Consider the following 27,711-nt stretch of genomic DNA (forward strand, 5'->3'; position numbering starts at 1 on the left):
TTCATGTTAATTTTGAGATGCCAATTAGGTATCCAAGTGACAGTTGTCAAGGAGGCAGTTAGATATACGTCCGTAGTTAAGAGTATATGTCAGGATGTAGAGATATAAAAATACAAATTCTTTGGCATATAGATGGAATTTATTTTTTTATTTGCTGTTTTTTATAAATGCAATTTTATTGAGATATATTCACATAACATACAATCCTCCAAAGTGTACAATCAGTTGTTCATAGTATTGAACATAGTTGTGCATTCATCACCACAATCAATCTTTGAACATTTTGATTACTCTAAAAAAAAATTAGAATTAATGAAAAAGAACATCCACAACATTCCATTCCCCACTCCCCCATTGTTCATTTACTTATTTACTTTTTTTAACACTCATTCATTGTTTTTTTTAACTTTATCAAAAAATTAAAAACCAAACAATAAAAAACAATATTTCAAACAAAACCAAAACAAAGGAATAAGAAAAAACAATTAACCTAAAGTGACTACATTGCTGCCAACTTGTTCCTACTATACCCCAAGAAAATTAACAAACCATAGTCATTCCTGAGCATTCCCATAACATTGAGTTTATCCTCCATAACTTACCTGTTCTTATTAGATTATCATTCCCCCTTCAGTATTTTCTGTCTATCGCTAGGTCCCCTAGATTCTACAATATAAACCATGTATTTTTCATTTTTCACAGAGTTCACATTAGTGGTAACTCACAATATTTCTCTTTTTGTGCCTGGCTTATTTCACTCAGCATTATGTCTTCAAGGTTCATCCATGTTGTCATATGTTGTCGTTCCTTATTACTGCTGCATAGTATTCCATCGTGTGTATATACCTCATTTTGTTTATCCACTCATCTGTTGATGGACATTTGGGTTGTTTCCATCTCTTGGCAATTATGAATATTGCTGCTATGAACATTGGTGTGCAGATATCTGTTCGTATCACTGCTTTCAGATCTGCGTATATACCAAGAAGTGAAATTCCTGGATCGAAAGGTAACTCTATATCTAGTTTTCTAAGGAACCACCAGACTGTTTTCTATACTGGCTATACCATTATACAGTCCTACCAGCAATAAATAAGATTCCAATTTCTCCACATCCTCTCCAGCATTTGTAGTTTCCTGTTTGTTTAATGGTAGCCAATCTAATTGGTGTGAGATGATATCTCATTGTGGTCTTAATTTGCATCTCTCTAATCGCTAGTGAAGCTAAACATTTTTTCATGTGCTTCTCGGCCATTTGTATTTCCCCTTCTGAGAACAGTCTGTTCATATCTTTTGCCTATTTTACAATTGGGCTGTCTGTACTATTGTCATTGAGTTGCAGGATTTCTTTATGTATGCAAAACATCAGTCTTATATCAGACACTTGGTTTCTAAATATTTTTTCCCATTGAGTTGTCTGCCTCTTCACCTTTTTTGACAAATTCCTTTGAGGTACAGAAGCCTTTCATTTTGAGGAGTTTCCATTTATCTATTTTTTCTTTCATTGCTTGTGCTTTGGGGCATAAGGTCTAAGAAGTGACCTCCTAATACTAGGTCTTGAAGATGTTTCCCTACATTATATTCTAGGAGTTTTATGGTATCATCTCTTATGTTGAGGTCTTTAATCCATTTTGAGTTAATTTTTGTGTAGGGTGTGAGGAAGGGGTCCTCTTTCATTCTTTTGGATAGGCTATCCAGCTCTCCCAGCCCCATTTGTTGAATACACTGTTATGTCCCAGTTCAGTGGTTTTGGGGGCCTTATCAAAGATCAATAGATCTGGGGGTCTATTTCCAAATTCTCAATTTGATTCCATTGATCAATATGTCTATCTTTGTGGCAGTACCATGCTGTTTTGACTACTGTGGCTTTATAATAAGCTTCAAAGTCAGGAGTGTAAGTCCTCCCACTTCGTTTTTTTTTTTTTTTCTGGAATTTTTTTTAGATATTCAAGGCATATAGATGGAATTTAAAGTCATGGGCAGATGAAGTTACCTTAGGGAGACACTGTGGCTAGATAAGGGAGTCCAGAACCAAACTAAGGCTCTCCAACATTCAAAATGTAGGTAGAGAAACAGGAGCCAGCCAAGTGGGCAGCTGGTGAGAGGGGAAACCAAGGGAATGCATTCTACAGAAACCAATGAAAGGAAGAAATGGTTGACTGTGTTAAATGCTGCTGAGAAGTGTAAAAAGATGAGGACCTTTGGATTTAGCAACATGGTGGCCACTGGTAACCTTGTAAAGAACAGTTTTAGAGGAGGGGAAGAAGAGAGGTACAATGGATGTATTCATCTTCTAGTCACTAGGGATCCACTATATGACAAACTAGGAGGAGAGGTAGACAAATTGATTCCAACACGGTATGATGAAGACTATGATAGAGGTCTGCACAGAGGCTGATGGGCGGGCACACAAGAGTTAGGGAACTAATTCTATGAAGGTAAGGCCACAGAGGCTTTCAGAAGAAAGTGATAACTAAATACTCAAAATGAATTTTTGTGACTTAAAAGATATATGGAATAACACATTAGCCTTGGAACCAAGACCTGGGTTCTAGTCCCATCTCTGTCTCTAACAGATAAATGTGCTGAGACAAGTCCCTTTCCCTCTCTAGGATTGTTCCTTCTCCCTGAATAGAGAGGGGGCTGAATAAGAGGATTTCCCCCACTAGGAACTGATGTCACTTTCTTCAGGAGCGTTAATTTGGTAGTTTTATTTACTGCACAGTGAATTAGTTAGGTTGACATTATCAACTATAACAAACACCATTTCAGGGCTTAACCCAATAGAATGATAGTTTATTTCCTGCTCATGTAATAATCCAGTAAGAGTTTGAACAAATGGCCTTTCACACAGTAATACAGGGACCCAGGATCCTTCCCTTTTGTGGCTCTGCTGTGCCCTACGGCTTCAGGGTCCTTTGCTTTCTTTTAAGGGAGAGGGTGGAGAAGCCCAGAGATGAAATGTATTATTTCTGATCTAATTTCATTGTGTGAACTAATCATATAGCTGCACCTAAGAGACACCTAAGATGGGGACTGGGAAATGTAGTTCTTGGCTGGGCAGCAACAATTCTATATTGTGAAAAGGAAACAAAAGTGGTGGGTGCCAGATATCTCTGCCAGATAGAGCATTTCAATAACCCATGTGACTCATTTGTTTATTTTCTAGCTGAAGAAGAGATCATCTTTTCCAAAGCAGAGATTCCTAAGAAATCTAAGATATATCCTGATGTTCTCAGGTACAGGAATATATCCTTGTTTAGGAGGTAGAACATAAACAATTGTTGTTAAATTCAGAACACTGTTAGAATCATTTGTCTGGTCAGTACTTTTGCCTCTTAGGTACTGGTGGGGAAGTGTGGTGGGGTGTGTGTGGTGAGTTTGGTCAGGAATATCTATATTAGATTTTATTATCTTACTATCTTATTAGTTTTCAAAGATATTTCATGTGAAAAACTATACAAGTTATTATTCCTATTTTTTTCTCTTTTGGACAGTTCTGGAGAAATGAAAGAAAAGATCTTGGGTTTCTTTGACATCATTATAACAAAAATGAGAACATCTGAGGAAGACATTATCCCTCTGGAATCTTGCCAGTGTGAGGAGATCCTAGAGATTGTCATCTTGCCTCTGGCCCACCATTTTATGGCTTTGGGAGAAAACAACAAAGCCTTGTATTACTTCTTAGAAATTGCATCTGCTTATCTCTTCTTGGGTGATAACTACATGGTAAGCAGTCTCTAACCAGCTCTCCTCCACCCTAGTCAGCCTTCTCTGCAGAAACAGAACCATCAGGAGATATCTGTAAACATGAGATTTTATAAAAGTACATCACATAGCTGTGGGGATGCACGAGTCCACATTCTGTAGGGCAGGCTGCAAGCTGGCACTCCATTAAAGGTTTTTGATGAATTCCCCAGGAAAGGCTGGCTGGCCGAAGTAGCTATGTAAATTCTCTCTTCTGACTACTGAAATCAGCACTTCTCCTCTTAAATCCTTAACTGATTGGATTAAATGTCTCTCATTGCTGAAGACACACTCCTTCGTTGATTGCAGATGTAATCAGTCATAGATGCACTCAACTTACTGATGCTTTAAGTCCACGAAATGTCCTTGCAGTAATGGTTAGGCCAGTGCTTGCTTGACCACACAACTGGGCACTATCAACTGGCCAAGTTAACGCATCACAATGACTTACAGATCATAGAGCCAGAATGGACTTTAAGATAGCTCTAGTGTGCTTTTTTATTACTTCATGTTTTTATTTCTGCTGGTACCCCATCCCTTTGAAAATTACCCAAAAATTAGATGACCTAAGATTAAGAAAAGAGAGTTGGAACAAATTGCAACTAGAATTATGCATCATCTAAAATATTGTTACCTTTGGAAACTTGCCATGACTTGTCTATCTGTATGGGGTGGGGTGGGGGTGGGCAGGGACCAGATCTCATTTCCAAAATGATGTAAAGAGGGCTTTTGGTGTCATTGCTTCTGTTTCAGCATAGAACCTTCCTCAGTAACGTCCCAGTGGCATTTACCCTATCTTCACAAAATATCTACAGGCCTTCAAATGAGTAAAAAACTGGCTTTAACCTTGTGATCTCTAAAGAGAACCTCACCTACTTTTGTCTTCATGCAATGTTGCTAGCTCATCACACATACCTTTAAAACACCAAAGAATTAGTGAATGTTTCTCCAGGATAATTTGCAGATAAGGTTCCAGGGCAATGTGCCCCAGAGTGTGTTCATGGAACTTTAGAAATGTGGGGATTTAAAGCATATTATGAAATAAAAATGACTCATTTTCGAATCAGTTGGGAAGCACTGTGCTGAATAAAGCAGATCTTTCAGGGCCTTTGTCACGCTAAGATACAAATAAATCTCCCAAAATGTAGAGAGAGGGGTAGTGGTCAGGTTAGGGCTGGAACTGCTTCCAGCATGGCATACTGTGTTTCCCTAACTTATCTGACCTTAGTTCACTTTTCATGGAACAGCTGACCTAGCCTTCCATGAACTCATTTGAGTAAATGCTTTTCTGGTCCTTGAATCATCTGATTCCAGCCAGTTTCAGGATGAGTTTCACATACCTGAGTAGCCATACCTGCAGTCCTTTATGTCCACAGTGGTAGTTTGTTCCATATTTTACAGTAGCTGTTGATCACAGCAGCCTAATCAACCCACAAACTATTAAAAATGCTTGATGGCCCCTGTTCTCTCAAGCATTCACATTAAGAAGAATAAAAGGCTTCTACATATATGCACATATTTTATGTGCATATGTGTGTGGAAGAGAGAATGTGGAGGATGACCACTGAATTCCAGAAAGAAGGGGTTTAGGTAGCCCTGTGGACCACCTTGCTAAAATCTAGGCATACCCCTTTCACCTCTGTGCATGGAGTGGCGTATGGTCAGACAGACAATGATTCAAAGTAGAGCCGCAATGTGCGGTCTCAGAATGTGCCATTCACACCCTCTCTCCCACCGAAGAAAATGTAGTGGGACTGGGGCTGGTTTCTCACCATCATGTCTCCCTCCTTCTGCCTCTCATACATACCCCTTGGGCCACATGAGACTTGGGGATATCATCTCCCTTTATTCTACTCTTCAAGTCTGATCTTGCTTTGGTGTTCACATGTGCCAAGATTCACTTGTCTAATGTTGTTTTAAGAGGTTGAAGATGAGGCGAGAAGATTTGCTCAGGGCCTTCCCTTCCTCTTCCCCCTCTAAAAGCTGGCCCCAGCAGGGAAAATGGGAGTGGACCATTAACTCATTCCAAAAGTAGACCGACTGCTCATAGATGTGGGTTGCTATCATGGCAGTGGGTGTGTTGTTGGAAATAGGGAAGTTAGAAATGGAATTACTTGAAGGAGGAAATTATTGTGGAGAAACTTTAGGTAAGGTGACATAAGTGACAACATGAGAAAAGGTGCAGATTTCTAGATTCATCCCCTAGAATGAGTGATCTAGCAGACAGAAGTGGACATGAAGATGGCCAGTATCTTCTGTAGGAGCCTTACCCACCCAGCTTCTGTCTAGAGTTTGGGAAGCTCATTCTAGTCAGTGGAGCTGGGATTGAAGGTGAAGGCAGGATCTAGAATGACTTCTGCTTCTGCTTGCTTTAGTAGAGTCTGGGGCAATACCCTATCTGTGGTCCAGATCCCTGCTGACCCAATGCTTTCTACTCTGTACTGGTTGCAGGCATATGTGTATTTGAATGAGGGAGAAAGGTTGCTGAAAATTCTCAAGAAAGAAAAATCTTGGAATCAGACTTTTGAGTCTGCCACATTTTATAGCCTCAAAGGGCAGGTAAGAAACCATTAAAAACATGAATTAATCTGCTGTTTGCCATTCTTCACATAGAAGAACTAGAAATCCCTACTATACTTTCTATATCTTCCTCCCATCTCCTGCCAGATTCCTTTCCAAGACTCCAGAGCTCCAAGCCCTGGGACTCAAATCTCCTTACCATTGCTTGCCACCAACAAGATCTTCCCCGTACTCCCAGTTGACATTTTTATGAAATATTTTTCTAACAACCTCTAAAAATGGACATGAATAGCTAACATTTTCTTGAGGTAGATGATACACAATTAAGACACCAAAACCTAGTCATTCAACCATCCTTCCATGCATATATCCAATATACCTCTACTATAATGCCAGGCACAGGGATTACAAAGGTTAAAGCAGAAAGGATTTTTCCTCAAGTTATTTCTGGTTGAGTGAGAAAGCTGATCATGATGATTAGCACACGGTATCTGCCCTGGAGGCCTTCCCATGTGGCTAGAAAGCAAATAATAAATCAATGTGCTAAATTTATATTAGAGACATGTACAAATTATCATAACAGTAAAATAACCTGCTTGGGGGTAGAGTATGGGTGGGAGGGGGAGGAGTTTCTGAAGGCTTCATGGAGGAACTGACAGTAAGCTGAAAGTTGAAGAATTAGTGGTCATCTTCCAGGGAGAGAAAGGGGAAGAACATTCCACATAGAGGGAATAGCATTTAAAAAGTCATAAATATGGAGAGCTAAATCTGCCCAGAGAAGGAGTCAGTGTGTGTGGATAGGAAGGGCAAGTTTGTGATGGCAAATGACAAAAAAGCCATTTGGTAACCACTGAAAAGTTTGTATTAACCCTGCAACAGAGAGTCCTCAGGAGTGACATGGTAATATTTGTGCTTGAGAAAGAAAGGTAACCTTGGTGGCAGTGAGGAGAATGGAGATAGGGAGATCGGCGTGGAGGCTCATGTGATGATAGCAGCATGAGACACACGATGTGAGGCCTTGGATGGAGAGAAGAGAACAGAGATGACACACACTTGGAAGGCAGAGTACTCAGCACTTGGTCTCCCATGCAGAGTGTGGGTGAGAGTAAAGATGAGGGAGGGATTGAGACTGGCTTTGAGGTTCTTTCCTGAGGATTCTCCATGGATGGCAAGAAACAAAAAGGAAAAGCAGATTGGGGAGGAAGATAATAAGTTTACTTTGGGGATTTAACAGAGAATGCCTCACCTCTGGTGCTCTTGGGAGAAATCGTTCTGGCTCTACTGAGGGGCAGCAAAGCCCCCAGGGTCTCTCATGCTGTTTGTACATGCCCTGTTATATCACCAAAACTTAATCTGGCCTCTAGCTTCCCAGTACTCTAGCTAGAAAGCTGCCCTTGCCTTCACAACCTAATTTTCTAGCCAGGTCCCTATAAAGAGACATAGAAATTCCCAGTTAAGGAGGGGAATCACCTGCAAAGCCCTCCAGGCATTTCCCTTGACAAAAGAAAGGGCTTTTCCTTCTTTCATGTCCTCTTTGGACCCCTGCCCTGAGAAGATAACACAGCAACTACATGAGCTAGCACGGAAAGTTTGCCCAGTCCTGCTTTGTGACGAATTAATATTCTTTATGAAGTTCACTCATTGTTAACCCCTGACACAAAGCAAAATTGTGAGAGAAGCTTCCCTGTTTCTCTCAACTGTCTATATCTCTCAGTCTTTCTTTGTCACTCTGCTTCAAATGTCCACTATTACCACTTATCCCCCAAGAGATTTGCATGGGACTGGGAGGAGGAATCAAAGTCAATTTAAAGGAATGAAGTGATTTTTATGATGAAATTTCAGGACTTGGTGAGAAGTGGGAGGAATATTTTAGAAATGGATTCTAGTCTCTGGAATCGCGGCCTTGCAGATCACATGTAAGGGTGGCCCTGTCTGTTGGGACAGGCACAGAATAGTCTGCAAGCCCAGTGCCAGGTGCAAGAAGCTTGTTGCCTACAACAATATTTCCCAAACTTGAAAATGCCTTAGACTCATCTGGGGAATATTTGAAAATGCATTTTCCCCAGACTCTACCCACAGAGATCCAACTTTGTAAGTCTGGTGCAGGGTCTAAGAATCTTCATTTTCCACAATCTTCTAAGGTACATAGACTACAGGTAGACAGTGGCTGTGTTTAATCACTGAGAAACTAATTAAAAAGAAAGAACAGGCCTCCTCACAAAATTCTGTTCCTGGGGCCACAAATTGCCTTTTAAAAAAAGAGTTCCCAAAACTCATATTATTGCAACATTACCAACTAAGCCCAGAATCACTGCTTTTCCTCTTTTCCCCCTTCTCCATCCATCTCCCTGTAGGTTTGTTTCAACATGGGCCAGATGGAGCTTGCCAAGAAAATGCTGAGGAAGGCACTGAAGCTCCTTAACCAAGTCTTTCCTTACAACTTAATCTCCCTGTTTCTCAAGACCCATGTTGAGAAAAACAGAAAGGTTCATAGTGTGAATCAGCAGGCGCAAGGGAGCTCACCTCCAGGGTAAGGAACGGAACCAGGGAGAACTGAGTGTCTCATCTCACTCCCCAGAGGAGAGAGATCTACACATAACTCCCACAGGAAGCCCCCAAAGTCCTGCTTAGCTCTGACTTCTCACTGGTGAAGGATGGGGGCACGTATTGGGAGGGGCACCCAGGCAAGGGCTGGGTTGCCCCAGGGCCTCTTACAGGCAGCTTGTACCAAAGGGAGTTTAGACGAAAAAAGCATAAGAGATCCCTTTGCAAGGTGATCTACAGTCCTCCTTGGTCCTTGCCTTCTGGCCATCCACGTTGCAACTGCAACCTTCACCATCACGCCTGGAGCCTCAGTCCCAAGCCCTCTTCCATTCAGGGCTAAGATGCTGGGCATTGTTCCTGCCTCAAAGAACAGCAGGCTCTGAAGACAACTGCTGAAGGACAAAACTGCCCACCTATTTAGGTATCTCAGTAGGGATGTAGGGATATTCATCTGTCAAAATTTTACTGTTAAGATTTGTGGATTTCAATGTATGTAAATTTCAACTATAAAAAAAACATAAAAAACAATAATGAGGTAGGGGACAGAGTGGGGGGTGGTAAATGAAATAAGAATATTAGTTGCTGAAGCTGGGTCTTGTATACGTGAAGGTTCATTCTGCTTTTTTGTTTACTATGTATATGTTTGAAATTTTCCATAATAAAAAGTTTAAAAAATATTCCACCTATCTAGAAATTCATACCAAGGGAGATGCCACTAGCGGGGAATCTGGAGAGCTGACGGAGGACATCTCTTCCATCTTGGGAGAAGCTAGTAGCAATATTCCTACAGGTTCTGCCTGAGATATAAACATTGATTCCTATGAGCAAGTTGCTGCAACTCTTTTGCAATACCACCAAAAACTGTGCTTTCCAGCTTCCCCAAAGTAGTTCCTTAAATGTGGCAGATCCTGGGATGAAAATGAAGTAGAGGTGGGCTCTTTTGCAAGTTGGGGAGGGCCCTTCGGAATATGTACCTGCAGTCTCAGAAGACCCCAGGAGGGAGGGAGGTGGGGAGTTTAGCAGAGATCTCACTGTGTAGGAGTAATGGTTTATATATAAGATTGCCACATAAAATACAGGATGCCTCATTTGGTTCAAATTTCAGACAAAAACAGAATAATTATTTTCAGTATACCTATGTCCCATGCAATATTTACTACGGACCATACTGAAAACTTATTCATTGTTTTGAAATTTAAAATTAACTGGGCATCCTGTATTTTCATTTGCTAAATCTGACAATCCTACTTTACAACCACATTTTGTAAAAGGAGCAAGAAGTTCCTGCATAAGGGGCAAAAGGGAAAACATGTTGAAAAGGATGAAAGTGGGGTTGTTGACTTAAAACGCTACTGGTCAAAAGATTCTCATCTCAAAATTGAGGACAGTAAGAAACAATATTTAATGTCAGAGTTTCTATGGCCATCACTCTCCTACATTTAAAAGGATTTATCCCATCTGTGTTCCCTTAGAACTTTTTTTAAAAAATTGCATGACAGAATCAGTCATCTAAAGTTGTCTAAATTGAAAGTACTTGGAATCCATCTTTAGCATCTCTATTTATATTACATTTTCTTGGTTTTGTTAAATTACTACTATTGCATCCTGTGTTGCTTAGGTTCTCTTTTTAAACACAAATACAGAGGATTTTTGGTTACATTACCAATTAAATAGCCTGTTAAGGTTGGGCCTGAGAACCTAAACTTTCTTTTTGGAAGATTGTTCATTCTCCCCTTAAATACCTCCAGCACAGGATGTTCACCTCCTGCAACACTGAATTCCATTGTTGGAATGGAATTGTTAAAAATACTCCTTTCCTTTGTTGAATTAAAACCTATTTCCTATTAGCAATGTGCAATGGAGGAAATAATACACTGGACACGGCTGGGCTGGAGTAGACCTGATGTGGGCAGTTGGGATTTGAGCCCTGGAACCACCACATTCTAACTGTCTGACTTTGAATTAATTACTTAATCCATCTGAGTCTCACTTTCACCATCTGTAAAATGGGGTTAATGATGCCCTTCTTACAGATTTATCCTCAGAATCGAATGTGATGAGTGATATAAATGCACATTCCAAATAGCTTCCATTTAAATAGCAATTTCCCACTATGGAACAGTAGCTTTACATAAATTATTTTAATTAATCATCACAAAGTAGGTATTACTGTTCCTATTTTACAATGGAGAAAATGTGCTTCATAAAAATTAATGAATATGCCTGTTATTCAATGATGGAGGTAGGCTTAACTTCCAAGCCCATAGTGAGAATATTATGCACTTGAGCTCCTGTAAAGCATAATACTGATTATCTTCTTTCTACACTCCATTTGTGTCTACTCTATGTAATAGGAAGAAGAGGTTGGCACAACTTTACCGACAAACTGTCTGCTTCTCCTTACTGTGGAGGATCTATAGCTTAAATTATTTTTTTCACTACAAGTATTATGGAGACTTGGCAGCTACAATGCAAGTGAATACTGCACTAGAAACTCAAGATGATTTCCAGGTACATTATTTTTGTAGCTGCTTTTACATGTCTTAACCTTAATGGGAGGAAAAAGCCTACTGAAAGCCAACCAGGATTCATGATCATGGGGATGTAATGAAAGCTTTCATGGCTGGATTGTTTTGCCTAAGCCAGCAGTTATCAAACATCTTGTCTCAGGACCACTTTCCTCTCTTAAAAATTGGATGGCAGCTGAATGACAGAGTGAGAAGCTCCAGGGTCTGCCTCCCCCAGAAATACTGGAAGGAATAAACCCAGCAAAATCTGGCAGAACCAACTTTCACAGAGCCCTAGAAAACTGTTAAAGGGCTGCAGTAACTGGGTGAGTACTTAATCAAGAAAAAGGGAACTTAAAATAGGAAAACCTTGTGGTGCCTTTACAGGCCCTGCCCCAACCTCCACCCTAAATCAGTGCAGGTCCCTGGTCCGGTATTCTGGAGGAAGCAGAGTAACCCTTCTGCACACGCATTGGGATGCAGGTATGTCTGTACCAATATGTTGGTGGCACCCTGAAGGACTGATCCAGGACACTTGTCTCTGTCTCGCCAGTCACAGAACTTGTTATGGATATAGAAGTGGTTGGCAGGGTCACTAAAATAACATGAGAAAATAATCAAACCACAGCTGCCTGGGGCAAAAGATTGATAAAAGAGACATACAATAGTGCCCTGACTAGAAGAAAAGGTTGCAGATTTCCTGGGGGAAGAGGGGCACATTAGGAGTATACTTGTATACAGGAGAATTGATAAGGTTATGTGTACATACCCAGGATAAGATGCATGTACCAAAAAGACCTGAGAAGACCTTATGCCTTCGCCTCAGGCTGTGTTTTAAGCTCCCTGTTAAGGATGGCTAAGCACGAAAGGAGAGTACTACCAAAGAGCTAATCTGAAAAGGCTGGTAAAATTGTATCCTTCTTTTCCTTCCTTCCTTCCTTCCTTCTTCCTCCTTTGATGTTAGCTTCTGGCCTTCAAGGAAATCTCTGTCATAACACTAGCTGAATATGAGTTTTAGGAACAGAGACTTCAGTAACTTCATACATCAAGGGATCAGCTTTTGCATAAATAGTTTGGAAAAATCACTAAACAAATATACTACCCTAGCCTTCAACAATAGTCAAGAAAAAATAGAAAACCCTTCCAGCAGAAGAGGGAGAATCTTATTCCAGAGTTAGCCCATTAAAATATTTAAATATCAAAATTTCAACAAAAAATCGGAAGGCACACAAAGAAACAGGAAAAGATGTACATTTAAAGGAACAAAATAAAGCAACAGAAACCATCAAAGAGGAATGCCAGACATTGGACATACCAGACAAAAGTGTTTAAAAAAAAAAAAAAAACTGGCTTAAATAGACTCAAATAATTAAAGGAAAGCATGGACAAAGGACTAAAGGAATCAGGAAAACAATATATGAACAAAATGAGAATTTCAGTAAAGAAATTATTATTTAAAAAGAATCAAACAAATATTGGAGCTGAAAAGCACAGTAGCCAAAGTAAAAAATTCCCTAGAGAGGTTCAGCAGCAGCTTGGAGCTGGCAGAAGAAAGAATCAGTGGACTTGAAGATAGGACAATTGAAATTATCCAGTCTAAGGAGCAGAAAAAAAGAAGAAGAAGAAGAAGAAGAAGAAAAATGAACAGAGCCTAAGAAACCTGTGGGACACTATCAAGCATACCAATATATGCATAATGGGAGTTCCAGAAGGAGAAGAAAGAGAGAAAGTGCAGAAAGAATATTTGGAAAGATAATGACTGAAAACTTCCCAAATTTAATAAAAGATACAAATATACACATCCAAGAAGCTCAACAAATTCCAAATATGATAAACTCAAAGATATCAACACCAAGATATGTTAAAATCAAACTGTGACATGCCAAAGGTAAAGAGAAAGCAGCAAGAAAGAAGCAATGTGTCATGTACAAGGGAGCCTCAATAAGATTGAGAAAAGTGCCCATTTCTCATCAGAAATCATGGAGGGAAGAAAGCAGTGAGGTGACATATTTAAAGTGCTGAAAGAAAAAAAAATGCTAACCAATAATTCTATATCCAGCAAAACTGCTTTTCAAAGATGAGGGGGAGATTTAGACATTCCCAGATAAACAAAAGCTGAGGGAGTTCATCTTCACTAGACCAGCTCTACAAGAAATGCTAACAGGAGTTGTTCAGGTTGAAAGGAAAGGACACTAGACAGTAGCTTGAATCTGTATGAAGAAATAAATATCTCTAGTAAAGGTAATGATGTGGATAAATATAAATGCCAGTACTATTGTATTTTTAGATTGTACCTCTACTTTTTACTTCTCTCTTGATCTAGAATACAAATGCATAAGAAGCAATGATAAATCTATGATGTTGGGCACACAAAGCTTAACAAAGGTGTAATTTGTGACAAGAACAACATAAAGGGTGAGGGAAACAGGATATACATATATATATATATATATATATATATATATATATATATATGAACACATAAGTTAACATTTAAGTTTGGGTATGCTAATGAAGTTAAGTTGGTATCAAATCAAACAAAACTGTTATAGATTTAGGATGTTAAATATTTGGGGTGGTGAAATTTTTGATACTAGTAGAAAAAAAGCGTTTTGAAGATTCCAAAGAGCATATTATCGCATAAGAAACTAAAACTGAAAAAGTTTAAGACCATTTATTCATTTTTAAATAATAATAATAATAAACCCATTGCATGTTAAATAATTAATGTTTTCACCAAAACAAAACAAAACAAAAAACCTATATTTCCCCAAACAAAAAATTTAGACAGAAACGTGGCATTGTGTTATGTTTTTGTAAATCTCTTGATTGTAGCTTCATCAAAGACAGGTAGGTTGTCATATCTGCTTCTGCCTTTACTCTGTTACAATATCACATATCATACGGCCTCTGGAAAGCTCTGGAAAGTTCCGCTATATACTCATGAGAGAATAGGGTAAAAAAGGAAAATGTGAAAGGATAATTCTTTTTTGAAAATGATAAAATCATTACTCTGATACAAATATAAAAAGAATATGTGTCAAATATTTTATTTAATTCATTAATTAATGAGAGAACTAGTAGGATATTACAACCGGTTTTAAGAAGAATTCAAAGAACGACACATTTATATGCAAAGGAATGCTGAAACAGATGCAAAACTCATCTGGTCTCATGGCAGTAATCAATTGCATTCCATGGTACATTTGTGTTTATATGAAAAACAGTCATCATTTACATTATTATCAGTTTCCTACAATCTACAGGGTTATAAAATAGCCTGAAGATAGTGAAAGGCAGAAATAATCTTAATGGATGAGCTAGACAGAACACCCACTAATTTTTTGGGTGCCCATTTTCAAGAGCTTTCACACTTTTTCCTGACAAAAATAATGCCTTGAAATTATAAAGCTATCTTTGACCTCATGGACTCCCTGAAAGGGTCTCAGGAACCCCCAGAGCCCTAGAACCACATTTAGAGAATTAGGAAACCTTTAATTGGATGAGGAAAACTCTAAGAGATGAAATAAATTATTAAACTGTAATGGATGGTGGTGATGTTAGCACAACACTGTGAATGTAATTAATACCACTGAATTAAATACTTGAAAGTGATTAAAATGGGAAATATTATGCTGTATACATGTTACCACAATAAAAATTTTAAAAAAATTATTAAACTAAATCCAACTCATTTAAGGGGAGTAACTTGACTCCTTTATAAAAATACATTAAGTCTGGGTTTCTTCGGAGGCAGTAACTTCTTTCTGGGGTCAGTAATTATCACGAATTAAGGAAATCAGATAGATAGATGGATAGATAGATGATATGTAAATGTGGCTAAATTGGTGGATCTGGGTATCTGATAGGTGGTTATGTTGGAGTTCTGTGTGGGTTTTGTATTATTTTTGTAACTGTCCTGTAAGGTTGAAATTATTTCGAAATAAAATATTTAAAAAAATAATAATTAAGGGACATGGTCAGGTAGCACTGTAACCTTCTTAACAAGTGGGCTGACTGGAGCAGAACAGCAGAGGCAGAGCTCCACTGGGTGTTTAAAACAGGGGAGGCCCTCAGCACAGAACAGTGGAAGGCACAAGACTGAGGGCCACGCATGATATGCCCACTGGCAAGGCATGTAACCCCCAAGTCTTATCTCTGCATTAAAAATGAAGCAGTTGGATGCAAGTTTTCTTGGTCCAAATCCAGGAAGTCCCAGACTTTTTTTGCAGCATTTAATTTTTCATTTGACCAACAATTTTCTCTCCTCCACAACTATTTCTGGCTATGCTTTCCTTCTGGTAATAATATCTGAACGATGTTCCAAACCAGGAATAAAGGAATTCCTGTGTTAAACCCAGGGATCTGCCTTTAAAACAGAATTCGTGGGCTGTTTATTTTGTGTGATTTGAAGAATTTCAGGAAAAAACATCCATCCCTTTCTCCAAAAAGCCTTCCCCACTAAACTGCCCCATTACCTAACACTTCTACCATTAGAGACTGTGTTTGTCTCATTTTTGTTTTTCAAAACATTTACCTGTCTTTTTGATGATGAAACTACTTCTTTAAAAGGACCTATTTTCTCCTCACCCTCCGTAAGCGTTAATATTCGGAAACAACTTTAATCATCACCTAAAGAGTTGTTTCAAGAGGAAATAACTTGTCTCAAATCTCCATATTAGCTTTAGAACTATTCTCTTATTTTTTAAAAAGCAAACAAAACTTTTTTTTTGTTAAATTACGAAAGTAATGCATGCTCACAATAACAAATTAAACCATTACAGAAATGCATGAAGTAGAAAGTCAAGCCCCTCCTCTCCCTCAACCCTCTGATAGCACAGCCAACAAATAATTAAGTATTGTTTACACTTTGGAATGCTTCGTTTCAGGCTTTTTGCAATACTATCATACATCCATATATACAAGCTATTGCTTTTGCTCTTCATAAAAATTAAAATTATATTTTGCCTAAGGACCCTGTGAGAAAGAGGGGACAACGAGCTTATCCTTAGTTAACCCAGAAAAGAGGTGGCAGAAACCCAATTTGATTTTGTATCTCAGCCCATGGCTTTGGCCAAATTACCCACTCTTTCCCAAGCTTCGGAAATGGATGTTTACCAGCAGACACTAGCTCATGTCCCTGGGCTTCCTGTTTTGGATTCCGCCTCAGTCTTGCTCCTTCTCCCCTCCAACGCTGCCGTCTCAGATCATTAAGGCCTACCTGGACTATTCGCTGTACCACCAGCTGGCTGGCTACGAGGGCATGTGGTTCAAGTACGAAGTCATGGCAATGGAGCAGATCTTCAACCTCCCCCTGAAAGGCCAGGGCATCGAAATCGTGGCATACGTGGCTGATACACTGGGCCATATCAAGTTGATGATGGGTCACTTGGACTTGGCCATCGACTTAGGTAAGGGCTGGCTGGGCAGAAAGGGACATGAAGATACAAGTATTGCCCAGGAATACACTGGAATTGTTTTCTTCCCAGGCTCTCGAGCACACAAGATGTGGGCACTGCTCCGAAATCCCAACAGACACTATCTGGTCCTCTGCAGACTTAGTAAATCTCTCTTCTTGAAAAGCAGGTATTTGTCTTAAAGCATTTTCCAAAATTAGGGGGAAGAAGCCAGATCAATTGTATATTCTGGGCTCACTTTATTCTGGCCATGAGGTGGGGAAGGGAGTATAGTTTATAGTAAGATGATGTAATTGATATTAATCATCCTTTACCTTTGGATGCCACTACTTTTTTTTTTTTTTTTTTTTTTTTTTATTAAATCATCATTTTATTGAGATATATTCACATACCACGCAGTCATACAAAACAAATTGTACTTTCGATTGTTTACAGTACCATTACATAGTTGTACATTCATCACCTAAATCAATCCCTGACACCTTCATTAGCACACACACAAAAATAACAAGAATAATAATTAGAGTGAAAAAGAGCAATTGAAGTAAAAAAGAACACTGGGTACCTTTGTCTGTCTGTTTCCCTCCCCTACTTTTCTACACATCCATCCATAAACTAGACAAAGTGGTGTTTGGTCCTTATGGCTTTCCCAATCCCATTGTCACCCCTCATAAGCTACATTTTTATACAACTGTCTTCGAGATTCATGGGTTCTGGGTTGTAGTTTGATAGTTTCAGGTATCCACCACCAGCTACCCCAATTCTTTAGAACCTAAAAAGGGTTGTCTAAAGTGTGCATAAGAGTGCCCACCAGAGTGACCTCTCGGCTCCTTTTGGAATCTCTCTGCCACTGAAGCTTATTTCATTTCCTTTCACATCCCCCTTTTGGTCAAGAAGATGTTCTCCGTCCCACGGTGCCAGGTCTACATTCCTCCCTGGGAGTCATATTCCACGTTGCCAGGGAGATTCACTTCCCTGGGTGTCTGATCCCACGTAGGGGGGAGGGCAGTGATTTCACCTTTCAAGTTGGCTTAGCCAGAGAGAGAGGGCCACATCTGAGCAACAAAGAGGCATTCAGGAGGAGACTCTTAGGCACAAATACAGGGAGGCCTAGCCTCTCCTTTGCAGCAACCGTCTTCCCAAGGGTAAAACTTATGGTAGAGGGCTCAACCCATCAAACCACCAGTCCCCTATGTCTGTGGTCATGTTAGCAACCATGGAGGTGGGGTAGGCGAATACCCCTGCATTCTCCACAGGCTCCTCAAGGGGGCACTACATCTTTTTTTTTTTTTTTTTCCCCTTGTTTGTCTTTTTTCTTTTTTTTTTTTTTTTTTTTTTTTTTTTTTTAACTTTCCCTTCTTTTTTCAAATCACCTGTATGAAAAAAAAAGTTAAAAAGAAAACAAACATACAATAAAAGAGCATTTCAAAGAGACCATAGCAAGGGAGTAAGAAAAAGACAACTAACCTAACTGCTTAACTTCCAACATGTTCCTACTTTACCCCAAGAAAGTTACATAATATAGCAACATTTCAGTGAACTTGTTCCTACTACAACCATCAGAAATTAACAGACCATAGTCATTTCTGGGCATCCCCAGAACGTTAAATAGCTTATCTGTTCTTCCTGGATTATTGTTCCCCCTTCCTTAATTGCTCTCTACTGCTAGTTCCCCTACATTCTACATTATAAACCATTTGTTTTACATTTTTCAAAGTTCACATTAGTGGTAGCATATAATATTTCTCTTTTTGTGCCTGGCTTATTTCGCTCAGCATTATGTCTTCAAGGTTCATCCATGTTGTCATATGTTTCACCAGATCGTTCCTTCTTACTGCCGCGTAGTATTCCATCGTGTGTATATACCACATTTTATTTATCCACTCATCTGTTGAAGGACATTTGGGTTGTTTCCATCTCTTGGCAATTGTGAATAATGCTGCTATGAACATTGGCGTGCAGATATCTGTTCGTGTCACTGCTTTCCGATCTTCCGGGTATATACCGAGGAGTGCAATCGCTGGATCGAATGGTAGCTCTATATCTAGTTTTCTAAGGAACTGCCAGACTGACTTCCAGAGTGGCTGAACCATTATACAGTGCCACCAACAATGAATAAGAGTTCCAATTTCTCCACATCCCCTCCAGCATTTGTAGTTTCCTGTTTGTTTAATGGCAGCCATTCTAACCGGTGTTAGATGGTATCTCATTGTGGTCTTAATTTGCATCTCTCTAATAGCTAGTGAAGCTGAACATTTTTTCATGTGTTTCTTGGTCATTTGTATTTCCTCTTCAGAGAACTGTCTTTTCATATCTTTTGCCCATTTTATAATTGGGCTGTCTGTACTATTGTCATTGAGTTGTAGGATTCCTTTGTATATGCAAGATATCAGTCTTTTGTCAGATATATGGTTTCCAAAAATTTTTTCCCATTGAGTTGGCTGCCTCTTTACCTTTTTGAGAAATTCCTTTGAGGTGCAGAAACTTCTAAGCTTGAGGAGTTCCCATTTATCTATTTTCTCTTTTGTTGCTTGTGCTTTGGGTGTAAAGTCTAGGAAGTGGCCTCCTAATACAAGGTCTTGAAGATGTTTTCCTACATTATCTTCTAGGAGTTTTATGGTACTTTCTTTTATATTGAGATCTTTGGTCCATTTTGAGTTAATTTTTGTGTAGGGGGTGAGGTAGGGGTCCTCTTTCATTCTTTTGGATATGGATATCCAACTCTCCCAGCCCCATTTGTTGAAAAGACCATTATGGCTCAGTTCGGTGACTTTGGGGGCCTTATCAAAGATCAGTCGGCCATAGATCTGAGGGTCTATCTCTGAATTCTCAATTCGATTCCATTGATCTATATGTCTATCTTTGTGCCAGTACCATGCTGTCTTGGCAACTGTGGCTTTATAATAAGCTTCAAAGTCAGGGAGTGTAAGTCCTCCCACTTCGTTTTTCTTTTTTAGAGTGTCTTTAGCAATTCGAGGCATCTTCCCTTTCCAAATAAATTTGATAACTAGCTTTTCCAAGTCTGCAAAGTAGGTTGTTGGAATTTTGATTGGGATTGCATTGAATCTGTAGATGAGTTTGGGTAGAATTGACATCTTAATGACATTTAGCCTTCCTATCCATGAACATGGAATATTTTTCCATCTTTTAAGGTCCCCTTCTATTTCTTTTAGTAGAGTTATGTAGTTTTCTTTGTATAGGTCTTTTACATCTTTGGTTAAGTTGATTCCTAGGTACTTGATTTTTTTAGTTGCTATTGAAAATGGTATCTTTTTCTTGAGTGTCTCTTCAGTTTGTTCATTTCTAGCATATAGAAACATTACTGACTTATGTGCATTAATCTTGTATCCCGCTACTTTGCTAAATTTGTTTATTAGCTCTAGTAGGTGTATCGTTGATTTCTCAAGGTTTTCTAGATATAAGATCATATCATCTGCAAACAATGACAGTTTTACTTCTTCTTTTCCAATTTGGATGCCTTTTATTTCTTTGTCTTGCCGGATTGCCCTGGCTAGCACTTCCAGCACAATGTTGAATAACAGTGGTGACAGCGGGCATCCTTGTCTTGTTCCTGATCTTAGAGGGAAGGCTTTCAGTCTCTCACCATTGAGTACTATGCTGGCTGTGGGTTTTTCATATATGCTCTTTATCATGTTGAAGAAGTTTCCTTCAATTCCTACCTTTTGAAGTGTTTTTATCAAAAAGGGATGTTGGATTTTGTCAAATGCTTTTTCAGCATCTATTGAGATGATCAATTGATTTTTCCCTTTCGAGTTTTTAATGTGTTGTAATACATTGATTGTTTTTCTGATGTTGAACCATCCTTGCATGCCTGGAATGAACCCCACTTGGTCATGGTGTATGATTTTTTTAATGTGTCTTTGGATTCGATTTGCAAGTATTTTGTTGAGGATTTTTGCATCTATATTCATTAGGGAGATTGGCCGGTAGTTTTCCTTTTTTGTAGCATCTTTGCCTGGTTTTGGTATTAGATTGATGTTAGCTTCATAAAATGAGTTAGGTAGTGTTCCATTTTTTTCAATGTTTTGAAAGAGTTTGAGTAAGATTGGTGTCAGTTCTTTCTGGAAAGTTTGGTAGAATTCCCCTGTGAAGCCATCTGGCCCTGGGCATTTATTTGTGGGAAGATTTTTGATGACTGATTGGATCTCTTTGCTTGTGATGGGTTGGTTGAGGTCTTCTATTTCTTCTCTGGTCAGTCTAGGTTGTTCATATGTTTCCAGGAAATTGTCCATTTCTTCTACATTATCCAGTTTGTTGCCATACAGTTGTTCATAATATCCTCTTATAATTTTTTTTAATTTCTTCAGGATCTGCAGTTATGTCACCTTTTTCATTCATTATTTTGTTTATATGGGTCTTCTCTCTTTTTGATTTTGTCAGTCTAGCTAGGGGCTTGTCAATCTTGTTGATCTTCTCAAAGAACCAACTTTTGGTGATATTTATCCTTTCTATTGTTTTTTTGTTCTCTATGTCATTTATTTCTGCTTTAATCCTTGTTATTTCTTTTCTTCTACTTGGTTTAGGATTGGTTTGCTGTTCATTTTCTAGCTTCTTCAGTTGATCCATTAGTTCTTTGATTTTGGCCCTTTCTTCCTTTTTAATATATGCGTTTAGTGCTATAAATTTCCCCCTTAGCACTGCTTTTGCTGCATCCCATAGGTTTTGGTATGTTGTGTTCTCATTTTCATTCGTCTCTATATATTTAGCAATTTCTCTTGCTATTTCTTCTTTAACCCACTGATTGTTTAGGAGTGTGTTGTTTAACCTCCAGGTATTTGTGAATTTTCTAAGTCTCTGATGGTTATTGACTTCTAATTGTATTCCATTGTGGTCAGAGAATGTGCTTTGAATGATTTCAATCTTTTTAAATTTATTGAGGCTTGTTTTATGTCCCAGCATATGATCTATTCTGGAGAAAGTTCCGTGAGCACTAGAAAAGTATGTGTATCCTGGTGATTTGGGATGTAATGTCCTGTAGATGTCTGTTAAATCTAATTCATTTATCAGATTGTTTAGGTTTTCAATTTCCTTATTGGTCTTCTGTCTGGTTGATCTATCTATAGGAGAGAGTGATGTGTTGAAGTCTCCCACAATTATTGTGGAAACTTCAATTGCTTCCTTTAGTTTTGCCAATGTTTCTCTCATGTATTTTGTGGCACCTTGATTGGGTGCATAGACATTTACGATTGTTATTTCTTCTTGCTGAATTGCCCCTTTTATTAGTATGTAGTGGCCTTCTTTGTCTCTCAAAACATCCCTGCATTTGAAGTCTATTTTATCTGAGATTAATATTGCTACACCTGCTTTCTTTTGGCTGTAGCTTGCATGAAATATTTTTTTCCATCCTTTCACTTTCAATTTCTTTGTGTCCCTGTGTCTAAGATGAGTCTCTTGTATGCAACATATTGATGGTTCATTTTTTTTGATCCATTCTGCGAATCTATATCTTTTAATTGGGGAGTTTAATCCATTTACATTCAACGTTAAAACCGTGAAGGCATTTCTTGAATCGGCCATCTTATCCTTTGGATTATGTTTGCCATATTTTTCCCTCTCTCTATTAATATCCTTTATTGTACCCATACCGAATCTCTTTAGTACTGAACCTTTCTCCAAGTCTCTCTGTCCTGTCTTTGTTTCTCTGTCTGTAGGGCTCCCTTTAGTATCTCCAGTAGGGCAGGTCTCTTGTTAGCAAATTCTCTCAGCATTTCTTTGTCTGTGAAAAATTTAAGCTCTCCCTCAAATTTGAAGGAGAGCTTTGCTGGATAAAGTATTCTTGGCTGGAAATTCCTCTCTCTCAGAATTTTAAATATATCGTGCCATTGCCTTCTCGCCTCCATGGTGGCTGCTGAGTAGTCACTACTTAGTCTTATGCTGTTTCCTTTGTATGTGGTGAATTGCTTTTCTCTTGCTGCTTTCAGAACTTGCTCCTTCTCTTCTATGTTTGACAGTGTGATCAGTATATGTCTCGGAGTGGGTTTTTTTGGATTTATTCTATTTGGAGTTCGCTGAGCATTTATGATTTGTGTATTTATGTTGTTTAGAAGATTTGGGAAGTTTTCCCCAACAATTTCTTTGAATACTCTTCCTAGACCTTTACCCTTTTCTTCCCCTTCTGGGACACCAATGAGTCTTATATTCGGACGCTTCATATTATCTATCATATCCCTGAGGTCCATTTCGAGTTTTTCAATTTTTTTCCCCATTCTTTCTTTTATGCTTTCATTTTCCATTCTGTCATCTTCCAGGTCACTGATTCGTTGTTCAACTTCCTCTAGTCTTGTACTATGAGTGTCCAGAATCTTTTTAATTTGGTCAACAGTTTCTTTAATTTCCATAAGATCATCCATTTTTTTATTTAGTCTTGCAATGTCTTCTTTATGCTCTTCTAGGGTCTTCTTGATTTCCTTCATATCCCGTACTAGGGTCTCATTGTTCATCTTTAGTTCTTTGAGTAGCTGCTCTAGGTGTGTCTCTTCTGGTCTTTTGATTTGGGTGCTTGGGCTTGGGTTATCCATATCGTCTGGTTTTTTCATATGCTTTATAATTTTCTGTTGTTTTTGGCCTCGTGGCATTTGCTGTCCTTGATAGGGTTCTTTTAGGGTTTGTAGACCAGTTGAAGTCCTTATCTCTAATTTATCAGATCTACAGCTTCGTGGAGTACACTTTCTCTAACTAACCAGCAGGTGGCGTCCACGAGCCACCTGTTCTCCACAAGCCAGATCTCCCCTGCTTAGCCTTTTTGGTGAGTGGGGGAGTGAGTCTTGTGGGGCCCAATTGGTGTCCCAAGCTTGCGTGTGTAGTTGGTGTTGCCTGCCCTGTATGTGGGGTGTGTTTCTGGGCAGTCGGGGAGGGGAGGTGGCCCTAACAATCAAATCTCCCTGATGATCCTAGAGTTTTAAAGCTACTGCAATAGTCTAATCCTTCAGTTCAGTCCTGTCACAGTTTGTCTCTGCCACTGACCCACAAGTCTTTGGTATTGGCGTATGGCTCCTGAGACTTGCAAGTGGGCCCCTCTTCCAGGCTGTGCACCCCGGGTCCTCTGTTGAGGGATGACTGTGCTATGTCACAGGTGAGTGCCGTCCCCCCAGGGCAGTTCTGGGCTGCTGGGCTGTGTTGGGAGGCTCCCAGTCTGCTCAAATGATGGCTGAATGGGGCTCTGTTAATTCACACTGCTCCCCCTTCCCAGCTCTGGGACATTCAGCTGAGGTTGCAGGGAAGGCTAATGTCCACGCCCAGTTTTGTGGTGTGTGCCTGTTATTTGAAGCACTTCCGTCACACTGGGTTGTCTGGGGCAGCTCTGGGCTATGGGGCTGGCGATGGGCAGGAGTGTTTCCTGTCCACCAGGATGGTGGCTGTGAGCGGACACCCCCCTTTTCTTGGGAAGTTGTGTTGTTTAGTGAATTTTCTCAGCCACTGGATTATTGCCTTTTGTCTCAGAGCTCTCTTATTTCTGCTCTTGACTTGACGTGCCCAAATTTCAATTCTTTGAAGCTTTCTGTATTGAGCTTCTTAGAGTAATTGTTTTAGAAAAAGCAAAAAGGATTTAAAAAAAAAAAAAAAAAAAAAACGGCCCTCCTCAGAGATCTAATGGGTTATTGAAATGCTAATAGACAAAGCAACCAGGGCCATTAAGGAAAGGTGCCCTGGGCAGAGAGATCAGCCTTGCTTCGGGATTTGCATATGCGCCTCAAGGCCTGATCTCCGCCCTTCCCCTTTCTGTGTTCACCAGAACTCCAAAAATCCTCTGCTTTTACTTTGGAGCTTCTCGTGTTGTTTTCCTTCTATGCCCGTCTCCTCTCTGCTGGGCTGGCTGCTCTCAGAGTCTCTGGTGTCTGGCCTCAGTCTATCTATGGTTGGAGTTTGAATCAGTAGAATGAGTTTCCGATGAGAGCAGCCACTGCAATTCTCCCTTCTCCTTCCTGGAGCTGACAGCCCCTCCTCCCCCGGGACTGAGCCTGGCAGGGAGGGGCGCGGGTCCCCTGGCCGCAAAAACTTACAGATTTCGATGATCTCAGCAGTTCCACGTTTTCATGAGTGTTGTATGAAGTATGCCCAAAGACAGATTGCTCTGTGGTGTCCAGTCCACGCAGTTCCTGGCTTTTTACCTACTTTCCTGGAGGAGTAACTAAAACATACAGCTCACCAGTCTGCCATCTTGCCCCGCCTCAGCACCACTACTTTTTAAAAGGAATCCTTTCACATGCATCATCTCTAATTTGGCCGCTCTCTAAGGAGCATCATCTCTAAGTGAGTGTGCCCATCAGGCCAGTGACTGCAGGGGAGCCAGACAGTCTTCCCCACAGTGGGAATCAGGCCCCACACCCCACCATTACTAGGTGGAGGGGAAGGGGAAAGTCTCACAGGGAGGCAAATGCCCAGGAATTGAACAACCAGGACTAGAGGCTCAGGTCAACTTGACCTGACTATGGTGACCCTGATACAGAGGACCTGTGAAAGAACCGTTTAAACAAAGAACCAAGTTGAGATTTAGGTTCCTGTCCTGAGTTGGGGTGGCTTTGGAGTCCATTTAAGGGCTGTATTTGGTCCTGAATTACTGGACAAGACCATAACTAAACCAAGACTAAATTTCATCCTCTCCTTCCCACCCCTTTAATGCCACCGCCCCCCTCCCCATTCATACTCTCGTTTGGGTCCTGGGAGAGAGGTCATTTCTTCAGGTCATGAGAGAGTGGTATCATTTGTCAGTGTCCCCATCCCCAAAGGGCTCTGTGTCGTAACTGGGCTTTGTGGGATATAATGCTGGAGCCAGGTTTTGGGGAGAGCCCTGGACAAGAATCCTTTCTGCCTACCATCTGTTCAGCTGCCACTACTGCACCCCCTGGAACTTTGGAGCCAGTACCTCTTGACTTTTTCAAAGAGATGAGCATTATAATCCCACCACTTTTTAATTCCACCGCTTTTTCTTTTTCATAGTTACAAGCAATTGATCCAGGTGCTTGGGTGGCTGTGGGATCTCTCTGTAGCAGAAGATCACATCTTCAGCAAGGCATTCTTCTATTTTGTCTGCCTGGACATCATGCTTTATTTGGGTAAGCTTGGATTTGGAACTTAAAAGAAACTGGGGCTATGGCACCTGTGCTGATGTGGTGTGGCGGCTGTCGGGGCTGGGGTTTTGAGACCCCTGGGTTTCTGACCGGGAGGACTTAAAGGATAGGGAGGGGGAGAGAGCCTTGTCTTCTGAGCCTGCGGTGCCATCTGGGAGGTGGGGAAGATTGTAAGGGAGCAGTGAGGAGGAGAATTAAGTCTGGAGGAACCTGTTGGACATAAGCTGCTAGTTAAGTAGTCTGATCAATTTGCATGTAAATAAATGATAGTCATTGACAATGTTCTACTATGTGCCCTTTTACAAGAGCTATTTAATTTTTAGCAGGGTAGACTTAGAGACATCATGCTTTAGAATAAAGGATTGGATTTCTAATGGTTAGAGTTCAGGCACTGGTGGCTGGTGGAAAAGGTGATTTGGAAAACAAGTTTTTCCTGGTAACCTTCAAGTTTCACCAAGTAGGCAGCCCTCAGTTTCCCTAGGTGTACACATTAAACCACAGGGGCCAATCTGTTTGCTTCTTCTCTCAGCCTCGATTTTGAAAGGTGATGCAGATACAGCTGCCAACAAGGAAGGATGACTGGAAAGTGAGGAGTAATGGGTGGGAAGATGGAGAAGCCCCAGGTTGCACTAAGAGCCACTCCTAGGGATTGGACCAGGAAGGGTTGATTTAAACCCCACCCCTGCATGAATTATATTATGGAATTCTATCATATATGCATAAAATTCCACAAAAGTTGGGACTCAGCAAAACACAAGGCAGTGAAGCCACGTGGTCATTGTGTGCCACGGGACCCTCTGTGTTCAGAAAGTCATCACAGAGTAAGGCCTCTCCCCACAGAGGAAAATTCTACTGGGAGCTTTTAGGCCAGAAAGGTGACCACCTCCCTCCAACCTGCAAACCTCTCCTGTTTCTGTCTTTTTTAGGCTTTTATTATAGGACATTTGAAGAATGTTTGGACTTCATATGCCAAAATGAAGACAACAGAATCCTCAAGTTCCAAAGTGGCATCTTGCTGGGACTTTATTCATCTGTAGCTATCTGGTAATGATGTACAGCATATCACTAAATTCCCACAGTGATAATGTTGAGTCCTGAAAAAGAATTCTATGAATATTTATTTTTAAAAGGTGTATTTATAATTCATACCTGAGACAGTGTAAAGACATCAGAGGGTATTTACACTGAAGGGCACCTTGGGGATCATCTAGTTTATCACCCTCAGCTGAGGTCAGAGAAGTGATGATGTCTCAGTTTTATTCAGTGCAACATTTATTACATACACATAATGTTGTAGAAATACAGGAATAAATGAGAAAAGATTACTTGCTTCTGAGGAGTGTTGGGGTTTGAGGAGAGGACTAATAAATAGCTCCACTTGCCTATCCACCCCCGCCAAGGTCCAATCAAATTGAAAAGTATTGCTGATAAACCTGATGTTGGAGAATATGGTTTATATCTGCAAGCAAGTGGGCTTCCTATTATTGAGCCCAAGGATTAGACTTACCCACTCAGCAGTAGGCCTCTGTGGAAAACTGCAGGTCTCCCCTATAGAGAAGGCTTCTTTCCACTCCACAGCAGGCAGAAGAGTGGGACGGGCTCTCAAGATGCAGTTGCAAGGCAGGGGCTGAGCCACACATGCCCAGCTCCTCTCCAAGTCACCAACCAACTAAGTCACTCTTTCTGGAGGAGTGAGTGAGGCAGGGTAGAGACTTGGCACTTTGCACCAATGGTGCTTCCTCATGTGGAAGGAAACTTCAGAGGTGAGGAAGAAGCACTCCCCACATACCCCATTAACCCATTAAGCCTTAGGCTTAATCCTTTAACTAAGTTTTTATCTCATTAAACCTGTGGCTATGGCCATTCCCCTCAGGAAGGAAACCAACA

The 27,711-nt window shown here is 40.1% G+C and overlaps 1 protein-coding gene across 1 annotated transcript in view; it reads left to right on the forward strand.

Annotated features, from left to right (window-relative positions):
* ADCY10 (adenylate cyclase 10) overlaps positions 1 to 27,711 on the forward strand; it is a 131,509-nt gene that overhangs the window by 96,821 nt on the left and 6,977 nt on the right. Inside the window, exons 21-29 of the mRNA XM_037825428.1 lie at positions 3,170 to 3,239; positions 3,498 to 3,729; positions 6,199 to 6,306; positions 8,622 to 8,797; positions 11,166 to 11,322; positions 16,525 to 16,729; positions 16,808 to 16,904; positions 25,694 to 25,809; positions 26,751 to 26,868. Of these exons, the coding sequence (XP_037681356.1) occupies positions 3,170 to 3,239; positions 3,498 to 3,729; positions 6,199 to 6,306; positions 8,622 to 8,797; positions 11,166 to 11,322; positions 16,525 to 16,729; positions 16,808 to 16,904; positions 25,694 to 25,809; positions 26,751 to 26,868 (1,279 nt within the window). The remainder of the gene's footprint in view (positions 1 to 3,169; positions 3,240 to 3,497; positions 3,730 to 6,198; positions 6,307 to 8,621; positions 8,798 to 11,165; positions 11,323 to 16,524; positions 16,730 to 16,807; positions 16,905 to 25,693; positions 25,810 to 26,750; positions 26,869 to 27,711) is intronic.

This window comes from Choloepus didactylus, chromosome 2, assembly GCF_015220235.1.
Source record: "Choloepus didactylus isolate mChoDid1 chromosome 2, mChoDid1.pri, whole genome shotgun sequence".
Taxonomy (NCBI): domain Eukaryota; kingdom Metazoa; phylum Chordata; class Mammalia; order Pilosa; family Megalonychidae; genus Choloepus; species Choloepus didactylus.